At 38.4% G+C, this 13,138-nt stretch overlaps 1 protein-coding gene across 1 annotated transcript in view; it reads left to right on the top strand.

The window, feature by feature from the left end:
* MYO9A (myosin IXA) overlaps nucleotides 1-13,138 on the top strand; it is a 129,505-nt gene that overhangs the window by 58,594 nt on the left and 57,773 nt on the right. Inside the window, exons 10-14 of the mRNA XM_063142429.1 lie at nucleotides 4,668-4,784; nucleotides 8,546-8,680; nucleotides 9,655-9,776; nucleotides 11,655-11,796; nucleotides 12,761-12,956. Of these exons, the coding sequence (XP_062998499.1) occupies nucleotides 4,668-4,784; nucleotides 8,546-8,680; nucleotides 9,655-9,776; nucleotides 11,655-11,796; nucleotides 12,761-12,956 (712 nt within the window). The remainder of the gene's footprint in view (nucleotides 1-4,667; nucleotides 4,785-8,545; nucleotides 8,681-9,654; nucleotides 9,777-11,654; nucleotides 11,797-12,760; nucleotides 12,957-13,138) is intronic.

Here is a 13,138-nt window from a genome sequence, read left to right as displayed (position 1 = left end):
AGCAAGATAACCCAGTTACCTCTCCAGTCTGAACAGTGTGCATTACTAACTTACTACTTCAATGCCTTATCCTTAGCTATCAGGTTGATTACCAAATTAAATATAATTCATAATCATGTTAGGCTTGTAAAACTTTGATGACGATGTAACTTTTAAATGTGGAGGTCTTAATCATCTTTGCCCCAAAAATTATTAACAATTTTTTTTCAGTAGAGGTGAACATTCAAGTGGAATTCAAGTTTAGTGTAAAATTGCAGCCTTGAAGTATACAGGTTAAGTGTGTCCAAGAAACTCTAACCAACTATGTTTAGATTCCAGTGATTTGGAACTCTGACTCTTCAAATGAACCCTTCTGTTCCCTTCAACTTCCAATAGAACTAACATGCCATTTGACCAGTTCCAACTAGCTGTACAAGTTGTAGGTTTTTCTGCTTAGTGTGTTTAGCCATATATTAAGAGTAGGATTAAAATAAGTGGGATTTGGAACAAAATATTACAGTGCTGAGTGCTTCTGTTCATGATACCAGCCAGCCATGCCCTGTTCCAGGATGCTCCATTTCATTTGCCCTCTTTTTCTTTTTCCATCCCCAACAGTCAGCCAGTATTCCATGCCCACTGAACATGCTCAGTTATCCTTGGGCTGTTTAGAGTTTTTTCCACCTCCCTTAAGCTATTTTCCTAAAGATATTTGTACTTCTGGAAACGTTGGAGTTCCCTCAAGCCTACAGGTATCTCCTCCCTTTGCGTTAATGGTTCTATTTTGGCTGTATAACAAGTGACACTCACATCTGAACATGGGAAATGGAATGATATCTCAGTGACATCAGTCAACATTGCATGCAATTTTGAAATCATTCATAACCACATTTCCTGTAAGTAAACTGGTCAGTCAAGGTGTACCAAACTGGTTACTGAACTTTTATTAGACTGCATTGTAAATAACCTGGAAAAAACAGCCATCACAGCTGAACTGAAAGCAAACAACAAAGTAATACTTTGACTCTGCTGCTTGTGTCCATATTTACCACTTGTTCTTACTCATGTGTTGTGATGATAAGTGTTGCATTGCAGATCAACAGGGAATATGACAATATATGACTCTTTCAAATGGCTTGTGTTTTGTGGGAGAACTACAGCTTTGCATAGGGTGAGCATTAATCAAAATCTTCAGTCAGCAGGATGCTGTCCCAGCTAGCATCCTTTTAAGACCTCTCAGACCAGCCTCCAGGGAAAAACTTTATCTAATGTTTGTTTCCTGATGCAATAAGAAGTAGCCATACTAAAGTGCAGTTGTGACTTTACACAAAACACCATTGCCTTAGAAGTTACAAAACATTTCTTGTCCTTCCCTTTGCTACTTCATGAACGTTCTCAAAGCAGCACATTCCAGTTTTGAAAACATCTTCACCTTCTGTAGTACTTTAGTAAATTTCAGGATGGAAAACTAATAAGGCATTTTTCCCTAGCAGAATATGTGAGAATATGTATCGGAGATTAGCTGGGCGTCTGCCAAAGATGGTAGACCTCTGTTCTGAGGATGTTGTTGTTGCAAAAGGCATTTGGATAACAATGCTGGCCTTTGAAATGGTACTTGAGGGGGAGAACTGAATCAGCAGAACCCGTCTTCTCAGATTGAGGGTGTCCCTTGTGCGCACACAGAAAAATGTTTTTCAAGAACTAGGCTCTATTAAGAAGTATTTGAGGCCCCAAAGTGGTCTAGAACATAAGAATAAGTGTGCAACTGATTTGCATTTATTTTGCTTTGGTCAATATATTAGTAGCACATGTAAGAAATGACATCAGTATAGGAACTGGAGGAAGAGAGTGAGATGAAGAAGCAAGAGGAAAGCTGGAGACAATATGGCAACCGTCTGTCCCATTTTAAAAAATAATACTTTGTTTATAGTATATGTTAAAGTGCTCTTTGTTCAAGAGGCTAATTAAGATGAGCTGTTGAGATTAAAGCTGATTTTAGTTCCTTTGATATATTTTTAAAAAATCATTGGCTGCATGGAGGCACTATGTTTCTGTAAGTTATAGCAGAGATAGGTGATAAATAGAATGAAAGCATCTCACTCTAACTGGCAGAAATTATTCTCCACACTTGTAAACATTCTTTTGAAATGCCCTTCTTTAATTTTGTTTTCTGTTAATATTAATTATGTGAGTTTAGATGTGTTGTCTGATAAGAGAACAGGTTGATCGGAATACAAGGATTCCGAATGTGGGACAAGTTTCCCCGGGGAAATGCAGGTGATTATTTGGGAAGTTAGCAAATTACTCCTGGCACATGCAAGCAATCCTAGTTCTTGTCTCCGGGCTCGGTTTGTGTCTGGTTGGAAACGAAAGGCTGGTTACAGCAAGGCAACAAAGAAGTGGGAGAAGTCTAGGAAGACTGGCAATGGCTCTCTGGGATTTCAGAGGTCTTTTCCAGCCCTACCTTGGAATGCTGGGGATTGAACCTGGGACCTTCTGCATGCAAAGCGTGTACTCCCATCACTGAACCACAGCTTCTCCCCTGTGGCAAGGAACAGCAGCAGAGTTGCTTTGTTGCAAGCCTGATTTGGAAGTTTTTATATAAGGGATGAGGAACCTCTTTCAGCCTGAGGGCAGAATTTAATTTCAAAGGAGCTCTCAGGGCCGCATTCCAGTGGTGGATGGGGTCAAATGCAAAAGGGGTGGGGCCCAAAACACAAAAATTTAGCATATTTTAGCATAAAGCTCTTACTGCCAGTAACTAAGCCTTAGGCGGAGCATTTCAGCCTTTTAGAATGGGGAAAACTGTGCCGGGAAGCCACCAAACAATCAGTGGTCAGTTGAAAGAGCAACCTCAGAGGGCCAAGATTGGCCCGCGGGCCTAAGGTTCCCCCCTCCTGTTTTATAGTGTTCAGGCCTTGCTGTATGACCTGCTTTTGCTTAATGCTGTTCAAGAGGCTACTTTGCCGGCCACCTTTGGCTACATCTTGGTGATGGCACATGGGAGCTTCATATAATACAGTTTAGGGACATCTACATTGGGGTGCCTTTGGTATATGGACCATAAATAGAACAACCTATAATTAGTATGTTTTTAGCTTGCTTGTTGTCATGTCCTTCTGCGGAAGAACTTGAAACTTTTGAATGTGTGACTCTTAAATCAGAACTTGGACAACCCTAAAATTTACATGGAATTTAATTGTCATTATTGACCTCTTTTTCCCTGTAAGAAGTAGTATGGGAAAAAAGTAAAGAAGGTGGTAGCAGAAAGTGCATCTTTTACTTTCCTTCTTTAAAATCAAGGCTTAACTTTGCTGATAAAATCTGTCTTCCTTGAACTCAGCACAAAGTTCATTCTATGGGGGAAATGGTTCTATTTTAACAGATCCTTATTGGCAGTTGAGGTGATATTCTTTTACAGGGGTTCCTTTTGATAGTGACACCATCTGTAGAAGAACTTGATTTTTCCCTTTATTGTCCAGTACAAATAAGGTTGAACTTTAACATCCCTGCCAAAGAAATTCTGAGAACACTTGGGTTAGCATAAGAAACAACATACTAAAAGTTGCAGCGCTGCCCAGCGTGATGTAAAACAGGTCTTTCCAACCCCAGTTGCTGGAAATGGCTGAGAAGTAAGTCACATGACATTGTAATATCTCCACTTTTGTAAGATCAAATGGGTCCCCTTTTTTGTAAATTACCGTATTTCTTCAATTGTAAGACACAATCGATTGTAAGACACGCACTAATTTCAGTACCACCAACAGAAAAAAAGCTTTGATTCTAAGAATAATAATTGCACCCACGATTCTAAGACGCACCCCATTTTTAGAGATGTTTATATGGGGGGAAAGCGCGTCTTAGAATCAAAGAAATATGGTAGAAGAAAAATGTTTTCAAACATTTAAACTTTCAAACATTTAATAGGGTCATTTGTGTCTCTGTTATCACAATAATAGAAAAAACTAAATAGTTCTAAAGACAATATTGTCAATTTCTTTAGCTATATCAGCATCTGTTGATGTTTTGGCAGTCACTGTCATAATCCTCTGGCATAGTTGTGTCTAGCTCAGTGTTTTGATTGGGCAGATATAAATAAATAAGGAGCTGGGGCTGTGTATTACACAATTAACAACACCAAATCCTAGGAAGTGCCTTGCTCAAAACCAAAGCTTTAGGCTGCACACAATTGTATGCCATTTTATAGAGGGCACTCTCTTAGAAATGTAGGTTTATGATTTGGGGTGTTCCAAAGCTTATTGTGGAGTACACACACACAGTTTCAAAGTCATCTTTGCTTCAGGAAAAAAAAGATTTGGGTTTTGGCATCATGACAATCTATCCTGAAACAACCCATGGTGACAACCTACTGTGGCTTATCTTATCATGCAGACCAGGTCAGTGTGGTGTAATAGTTAAGTAGGGCTGGGGAGATGCAGGTTCAAATCTACACTCAGCCTTGAATCTCACTAGGTGATCTTGGGCCAGTCAAACTCACTCAGCCTAACCTTAGGATAAAATGAGGGAAACTATGTATGCTACTTTGAGCTCTTTGGAAGAAAGGTAGTATATAAATGTAAATGTTTATTGAAAATAATGTAAATAGCTGGAAATATCTAACATTTTGAAAAAGAAAACCAATTATAATTAATATTTGGTTGTATTTCTAATTATCCCTTTTGCTTTTCTAGGCTGTTACAGTGCGGAATTCCATGGCTAAATCATTGTACAGTGCCCTGTTTGATTGGATAGTTTTTAGAATTAACCATGCACTTTTGAATACTAAGGACTTGGAAGAAAGCACCAAGGTAACCCTTCGCCTGAGTGTGAATTGCATGCTTTATCAACAAGTTCGTATAAATAACTGTTGAAAGCGTTGCTAGAAACCATAACCATTTTGCCTTAATCATTATGCTTGGTGATGGGATCAAAAAGAGGCATTTACCTGACTTCAAAACAGGAAAAAATAAGAGCCAGTCTTGCTGCTTCCTGTCAGAGGGGCATTTACAAAATCAAGGTTTTTGAGAGGTTGAATGAACTGGCAGCTGTAAGTAGTATTTCCTTTTGAACCTTGAATTAGAAGTAGATCTATAAAAGTTCCCCTTGAGTTGCCAGACATTACAGAGCACAGCAATCCCACCCACCCTGATTTACGAATTAGAAAGCCTTTTCTAGCTCCAGGTATAATAATTAAATCAAATTGAGCAAAATGCATCCACAATAGACTAGATAATAATAATAATAATAATAATTATTATTATTATTATTATTATTATTATTATTATTATTATTATTATTATTTATTTATATAGCACCATCAATGTACATGGTGCTGTACAGAGTAAAACAGTAAATAGCAAGACCCTGCTGCATAGGCTTACAATCTAATAAAATCATAGTAAAACAATAAGGAGGGGAAGAGAATGCAAACAGGTACAGGGTAGGGTAAGCAGGCACAGGGTAGGGAAAAACTAACAGTAGAAAGTAACAGTAGAAGTCTGCACAACATCAAGTTTTAAAAGCTTTAGATAAGATGTTAGCTACATGGACCCACCCTGTAGTGGAGAGTGAGATCACATCTTTTGTGTCCACCTGATGTGCCTGTCCTGTCTCTGACACTATTGTCTCTTCACATGTGGGTATGACATTGTTTGAGCATACAGGCATGAGTTCTGATCAGTATCCCAGATAAAATCCAGGCCTATTCGTGTTAGATTTTACATGCAGACAACTTTAAGAACATTAGTAGTGGTGTGTTCTTGCTCATTCCAGTAGAAGGCATCATACAATCCAGCCCAGTGTCTTCCTATGGGACAGTATGGGTGTTGAATGATGCAGGTCAGCTCTGTGCCTCAGTGATTACAATTTTCTGGGCACGACTTGAATTATCACGATTTATTCCTGACATGCAGATTAATTCCTGAGTTTACCCCAGTTTCATTGGAAAGATCATGGTAATTGCTCTCAGAGGTCATAAGACTGTAAGCTCACAGTGTTCTTTTGCTGCTGAACATTAATGCATAGCCTTTCTGACTGCACCAATCAAGTTAGTGTTATGTGTTTAATGCACCCCAAGCAGATAACTATAACGTTCAGCACTTAGCAGATTGCAAATAAATCCCAATGGTTCAGGCTCAGTATGGGTCATTGTTTCACGCTTGGTATGAGAATCGTGTGTATAATTTTGGTGACGTTATCTGCCACAAAAACCTGCTGTTTGTGGGAGTTAATTCTATATAGTATGTTCTAGTTTGGTTTTATTATAATATTATAAGCTTTTGTAGCATTGCAAAAACAAAAACAAAATCAAGCTCTTTCCCCCCACCCAACCAGCGTGCTTTTCTCTTCTTAAAATATTTAATCTATAGTATAAATCTCTTGTGCACAGTGACCAGCATGCTTTACGACTCATTATACTTATGTTTGGTACATGAAATACATGTATACAGAATTTAAGATCTGTTACCTTATAATATTGATAAATTTGTGTCAGTACTTTTGTACCCATTAAGTACTTCTCCCCTGTCAAGTCAGCGATGGTTGATTTAAAAAACAACACCACTTTTCGATGACTGAATACATAACAAATGGTCCCTGTTAAAATGTTCATGTATTCAACTGATGTATTAATTTTTAGTTTTTAATTGAACCTTAAAAACTGCAACTACGCTTAACAAAATATTTTAAAACTTTTCACAATAGATCAAGAAAAATGAGTTACTAAAACTGATTATGTTTGCTTGCATTTTGTTCTGGTTGAACCTGGACTGGAACACAGGTCTGGTCCTAAAATACTATATTTATTATACTTGGAAAACATAAATTGGTCATCTGACCTTCAGCTTCCATGCATGAAACTGCCAAAGGAAAAAAAAACACTGCAATAAAAATCTGGGACCTTTTAGGGGTCAATCAATAAATAAATAAAACTGAGGAACTCTGCTTGGCCTCAAAATATTTCCTCCATTAAATTACATGGAAATAACTTAGAAGTCAGCTTTAAAATCTGGGAATGTGTCATCCATGCCAAATAATGAAGAGGTTGGATAAATTTAAATAAACATCACATGTCTGCGTTTAGCACAATTCCTGTATTAGTTTGTTCAGGAGGAAAACCTGCTTACACCTAATACTGTGGCATTGATCACGTTTACTCCATTTATAGCTTGTATTTCATATTTTGCTCAGAGAGGAGATATGTAACTGCAACAAGTAGGCACCTTATCCAGTAGATTATAGCAATTAGTAGAGTACATGTGCACCCCTGTAATGGCAGTAGTTGTCATAATGTCTCTAAAAGAAGTATAGTATTAGAAACAGATGAAAAAATAAATGTTGCTGGTAGCTAGGAATGTACTTTGTATTGCGCTTTTTTCAAAGTGAGGTTAAAGGGTTTGTTAGTTCCTATAATTTCATGGCACCTCAGTCTGCTGGTTGTAGAAGTGTGTCTAGTTAAAGTTTCCCACTTGATACTAACAATTCCATTTTAATTATTCTTTTCCTATTCACAACTTCCATCACGACTATGGGTGAATGTAGACTTTTAATTAGCTAGGTTGCTGAATATTCCTAAAAGCAATTGTTGTAATAATATGTCTGGCTGTAGCTCAGCTTTAGTACTTAAAAATAGATAATGAAAATAATGTAAAATTCCTGTTGTCATTTGATAAATGTTACATTTTGGCAGACATTTCCATTTATATTACATGCATCTGTATGGTAACATCGAGATGTATACTTGATACTGTAGAAAAAGATTGCATGTTCTAAAATCAAGACTAAAAATACTACTTAGCAGGGATGTCAACTACATAACCCTTTAAAAAGTGTGTTTCTTTAGCACGTCAATAGATATACTTAGATGTAGGCTGGAAATTTTTCCACTGCTGTATTTTTCTATGGAAACCACCCCATTTTGGGGGAAACCGTTTTTTCATAACGTGAGTACAATTCCAAAAGCACATTTGGCAGCTAGAATGGATACAGCATCAGTCAAGCTTAAATTAACATTGTCATTAAAATTATAATTATCTTTTTTGTTTTATGCACATAGCTCTTCAGACATGCGAGAATGAGCACATTAACAGTTTACGGTGCCTTCATTTTTTTCTTAAAATCTAAACAGTATAAGGAAAATACTTTGCTATAAGTGTTCAAATCCTTTAGGATTACAAGAGACAGAGATAATTTGGGGGCAATAAATTACTCAGTTTTGTAAAACTACTTCAAAAGTTTGTTCATTTGCACACAGAGTGCTTCTCAAAGGTATCTCCCCAGTTCTCCTTTTTAAATGTTCGCTCATATTCTACCAATCGCCCAGGTAGGAAAATGCCCCAGGTTTTCTTTAACCAGGCGTGCTCAAGAGTTGTATCTGTCCATCTTGGTAAAATGGAAACGAAATTGTAATGATGGTTTTTGCTTGAGGGGGAATCTTTAGCCTTTTGTGACCAGTGGAGGTATTGGCATAATTGAATGCAGCGATAGCAAGGGGCCTTAACATTTGCTTTCTTATACAGTCTGGCAAATTCAGGGATTAAGTGTGATATTTTTACCTCTCTTTATGTTGCAGACCTTGTCCATTGGAGTACTTGATATTTTTGGGTTTGAAGATTACGAAAGTAATAGCTTTGAACAATTCTGCATTAATTTTGCAAATGAACGTTTACAACACTATTTTAACCAACACATCTTTAAACTGGAGCAAGTAAGTCCGTAAAACATAGTTGCTATATTTTTACTGATCATTGATAGAAATTTCACCCAAATCTAACTTCAGTAAATTATATTCACGCCCAGATAATGGTGGTTCAAGTGTGTTGCTCTGTTTTTGTTACACTAGAATGTGCTGCAATAACAGTGCTTGACTGGCAGTTCATCAACACTCTGTTCTTGTGATACTATGAAGGCTATGCTTACAAGCTAGAGCCTTAGCTTCTGACTGACTACCATTTCTCCTTAGGCCATGTCTCATGCAGTGTCTACGGAGCCACTAATAGGTTAGGTGTACAGACTGATGCAGGACATGAGATTCCAGTCTCTGGACAATTATGGAAGCATTTCTTCCATGAAGAAGGCACTTTGCACATGTTCATGGGCATCTTATTTTTGCAACTTTGTAGATGTTCAGAGGCTTTCAGCCCACAGTACCAAAATATTTGTAAACCTAAGATGTCCATTCTACACAAGTCATATGCCAGAGATTATGTCTACCACAGACTCCCTTGCACTCGCTTTTGGGAATATTTTGATCAAAGATGATGCTCTGAAAACGTTCTAGGAGGGATTGGACTGCCCCCCTACTTTTGTGTGTGTCCCCAAAAAACAAAAACAACAGGGAGATCTTCTAGTGCAAGAGACCTTGCCCTGCCCAGGTCATATTATAACTATGCAAGGTCTAGAGACATGTCAAATACTGATAATGGACAAGTTTTGCTGGTATAGCACCAGGGCCCAAAATACTGCTGGGGCTTCATTTATGGGTTGCTTCACACATGACATAGGAAAAACACCTGTATGCCATCATGTATGTAAATTGTGTGTTTACAAGCTTACTCAGTTTGCTAGCACATGACTTGACTTTTCACAATGTGTAGGAAAAACCTGAGATTAATAGTTTGCTTTAATGCTATTGAAGTGTTGTATGGGTTTTCCCCTTAATATCACCTTCCCCCACCCCAGGAAGAGTACCGACTCGAAGGCATCAGCTGGCATAACATAGACTACATAGACAACTCTGGTTGCATAAACCTCATCAGTAAAAAGCCAACAGGGCTGCTCCATCTACTGGATGAGGAAAGCAAGTGAGTATTCTGCCTCTGCCCTCCTGTAGGTATAAAGATTCAGCTTATCAAGGTGCTGCAAGAGAGTAGCAGCCTAGAAGTAGAAATCAAATTAAAAAATGTCTTGTATGACCCATCCTAGCACACATGTTTAATCTCTCTTTACTGCTATGCAGGATGATACACGTGACCAAGTCACACTGGGGGGTGGGGGGGGGTGAGTGCATGCAGAATAGTTTGGTCATCTGTATGGAACAGGTGCGATCTTTCACAAAATATTGCAATGTGATGTGCTCCTGTTCATGGTGCCAACCAGCTGTCCTCCTTTCCAGGATACTCAATTGCATTCTCTTACTCCACACCTGGTGTTCTCTTCGTTACTCTGTGGCCACTGAGCATGCTCAGTCCTCGTTGGACTGTTTTGACCCTCCCCCCCAATCCCCGCCTCTTAGAGGTTTTTGTGAAGAATTTTTTTGAATTGCTCCAAACTCTGAAGTTCCCCAAATCTTCTGATACCTCTCTTGCTCATAGGTAGTGTGTTTTGGCCTATATAAAGATCCACACTCAGAGAATGAGTTTGCTATTAGTATATCTGTATGGGATAGAAGTTGTGGTCAATTCCACAGTGATAAGACAGCAGGAGAAGCCATTTTGGAAATCAGTTCTGGATATGTGCCTTATTTAGCAATCATTGTATCTCCTTAATTATCCTTCCAGTGCCCTGGTTTCCCCCACCTCCACCCCCTGATCCGGAGGGAGAGGCGGGTAGCAAATAAATATGTTATTATTGTTATTGCAACTACTGGCATCTGGTGTAATTTCTTCTCTTGTATGTAAGAATTCAACTTCTCTGTCTATTAGGGATTTATGGGTTGTGAGACTTAATGGGCATGAAAACAGCCTGTTGATTCAAAGGATGATAACTCCCCCCACAAATAAAAACTTGGTATAGCAAATGGTACCCCCCTCTTAAGCCAAGATGCATAATATCTAGGGAGTGTTGGCTAAATTATTTTGGCATTGTAAATAGAAAATCCCACATGCATCTCTCTTTGGAAGTAAAAATACAATAATTAAATTAAATAACAAACAATTAGTTTGCCATTTTGTGATACCTCAAAACAGCTGCCTGATGTGGCTGCCTTGTTCTGCCTAATGGTAGGACCATCCCTGTAAGGGAAATGAGTCTCTTTCCATTTGCTACAATCATACACATATAGCAATCTACTTGGATTCTGTGCACAGACTAATAGGGAATGAGATCCCAAGGGAAAATACTGTGTTAAAAATCAATCCAGTGAGTTACAATTGAAAGTGATTGTTTGACAGTTTGGGTGCATGGATTTATTCTTCCATGCTAGCAGTTAGGTCCCTCAAGGTTTTTAAAAGCAAATCATGTTGGTGTGAAGTAATGTCTGTAAAATGGGTATCAGAAGCCCAATGACTTTAGGGCACAGACTGCTTTGCTCTGTGGTCACTGAAGCGATGCTTTAAAATAGTGCACTCTTAGGATGTTACATGCATTAAATTTTTCCTCCATGGAAACAATTATCAGGTAAAACAAAAAAAAATATAAGTGCCAATTTGTTTGATGTGTCATGTGACGGTTCTTTTGCCACCACTGTTTTCTCCTTCCACTAAACAGCACTTAGTTGCATAGTGTCTTGTGTACTGGGGGAAAAGAGCAGAGATCTAAACAATCTTAGCCCTAATGTCATGTTACCCATAATAAGAACACACTGCTTAGTGTGTTGTTGCACATCACATTTTTACTATTAATTGATAAAGGATCTGGACATATCTATCTGTGGTTAGAAGTTTCACAGGAATAAATACCTTCTTGTATGATCATGTCAGTATCTAAGAAAAGCATTCATGTTCCTCCCTGCATTTATTTAGTTTCCCACAAGCCACGAATCAAACACTGCTAGACAAGTTTAAGCGTCAGCATGAAGGGAACCTCTACATTGAATTTCCAACTGTGATGGAACCAGCCTTCATCATAAAACACTATGCTGGAAAAGTTAAATACGGTGTGAAGGTCTGTACATTGTTCAGTTACCAATTTATCTTAAAATAGATAAAACTCTTTTGTTTAACACTAGAAAACCATAATCATTTGTCAGTTGGATGGTATATAAATCAAATAAATAACATGCACACAAATGCCATACTGTAGAGTGGATATAATTGTATTGACTATTGTAGGCGTTTTAGGAGCATAGGAAGTGGCCTTATATCAAGCCGGACCATTTGTCCATCTAACTCAGCATTGTCCAAACGAGTGGTCATGGGGCTGCATACTGGTGGATGGTGGGGATGTTACCTTCTCCCACCCCACTGGCTCCTCAGGTGATAAGAGATTACAACTCAGTAAAGCATAGGGAGGGGAAAGTGGGCCTGCAGAGAGTGGACGGGTCTTCAAGGAGAGCCTGGCAGGCCAGAGTTTCCTCACACCTGGTCTAAACTATCAGGCAGTGACTCTCTAGCATTTCAGACAGGAATATTTCCCAGCCTTCCCTTGAGATGCCAAGGATTGAATCTAGGAGCATTTGCATGCACAGCATAGGTTCTGCCGCTGAGTTATGGCCCTTCTGTTGAAGATAGAGCTTGGAATTTCTGAACAGTTATTCGGAATCCTCAAACCATTCAAGCATTGGTAACGGAGTGTACTTTGTTGTGTACAAATGCAGTTCTAAATCATGTTCTTACAACTTACAACAAATATAATTTGCTGCGGTTTTTAATACTTTTATGGTTTTAAATTTTGTATATAATTTTTAACGTTTTAAACCTTTGTAAACCATCCCGAGAGCTTCAGCTATGGGCAGTACAACAACATCAATAACAATGGTTAGATAGCCAAGTAATGTAAAGTGTTGAAATAATGCCCTTCAGAGTCTCTGATGCAAGAGAATAAGGAGTAAAGCCTAAATCAGAAGGGTCGAGGGAATGAGAATAATAAGCCCACACTGAACACTGTTTCTTCCTTTATTGTTCTTTAGGATTTCCGGGAGAAAAATACAGACCATATGCGACCAGACATTGTCGCTCTCCTAAGAAGCAGCAAGAGTGCCTTCATCTGTGGAATGATAGGGATTGATCCTGTTGCTGTGTTCCGGTGGGCGGTCCTTAGAGCTTTCTTCAGAGCTGCGGTTGCATTTAGGGAGGCTGGAAAGAAATACACTGAGAAGAAAACTGGTAGGTGTCAAGTACTGTAACTCTGCCTTCACATATAATTGTTTTTTTCCTCTTGGATCTCTCATGGGTGTTGACAGTGTGCATTTTTTTAACAGTCTCTAATTTCACATATTCCATTGTAAGAAATATTCAGAGGTTTGATATGCTCTGCATATATATCTTAAAAATACATTTTTCCAAAG

This window comes from Elgaria multicarinata, chromosome 16 (genome assembly GCF_023053635.1).
Source record: "Elgaria multicarinata webbii isolate HBS135686 ecotype San Diego chromosome 16, rElgMul1.1.pri, whole genome shotgun sequence".
Classification (NCBI taxonomy): domain Eukaryota; kingdom Metazoa; phylum Chordata; class Lepidosauria; order Squamata; family Anguidae; genus Elgaria; species Elgaria multicarinata.
Note: the sequence above shows the minus strand (reverse complement) of the source record. Positions and strands in the feature narration are given on the sequence as shown.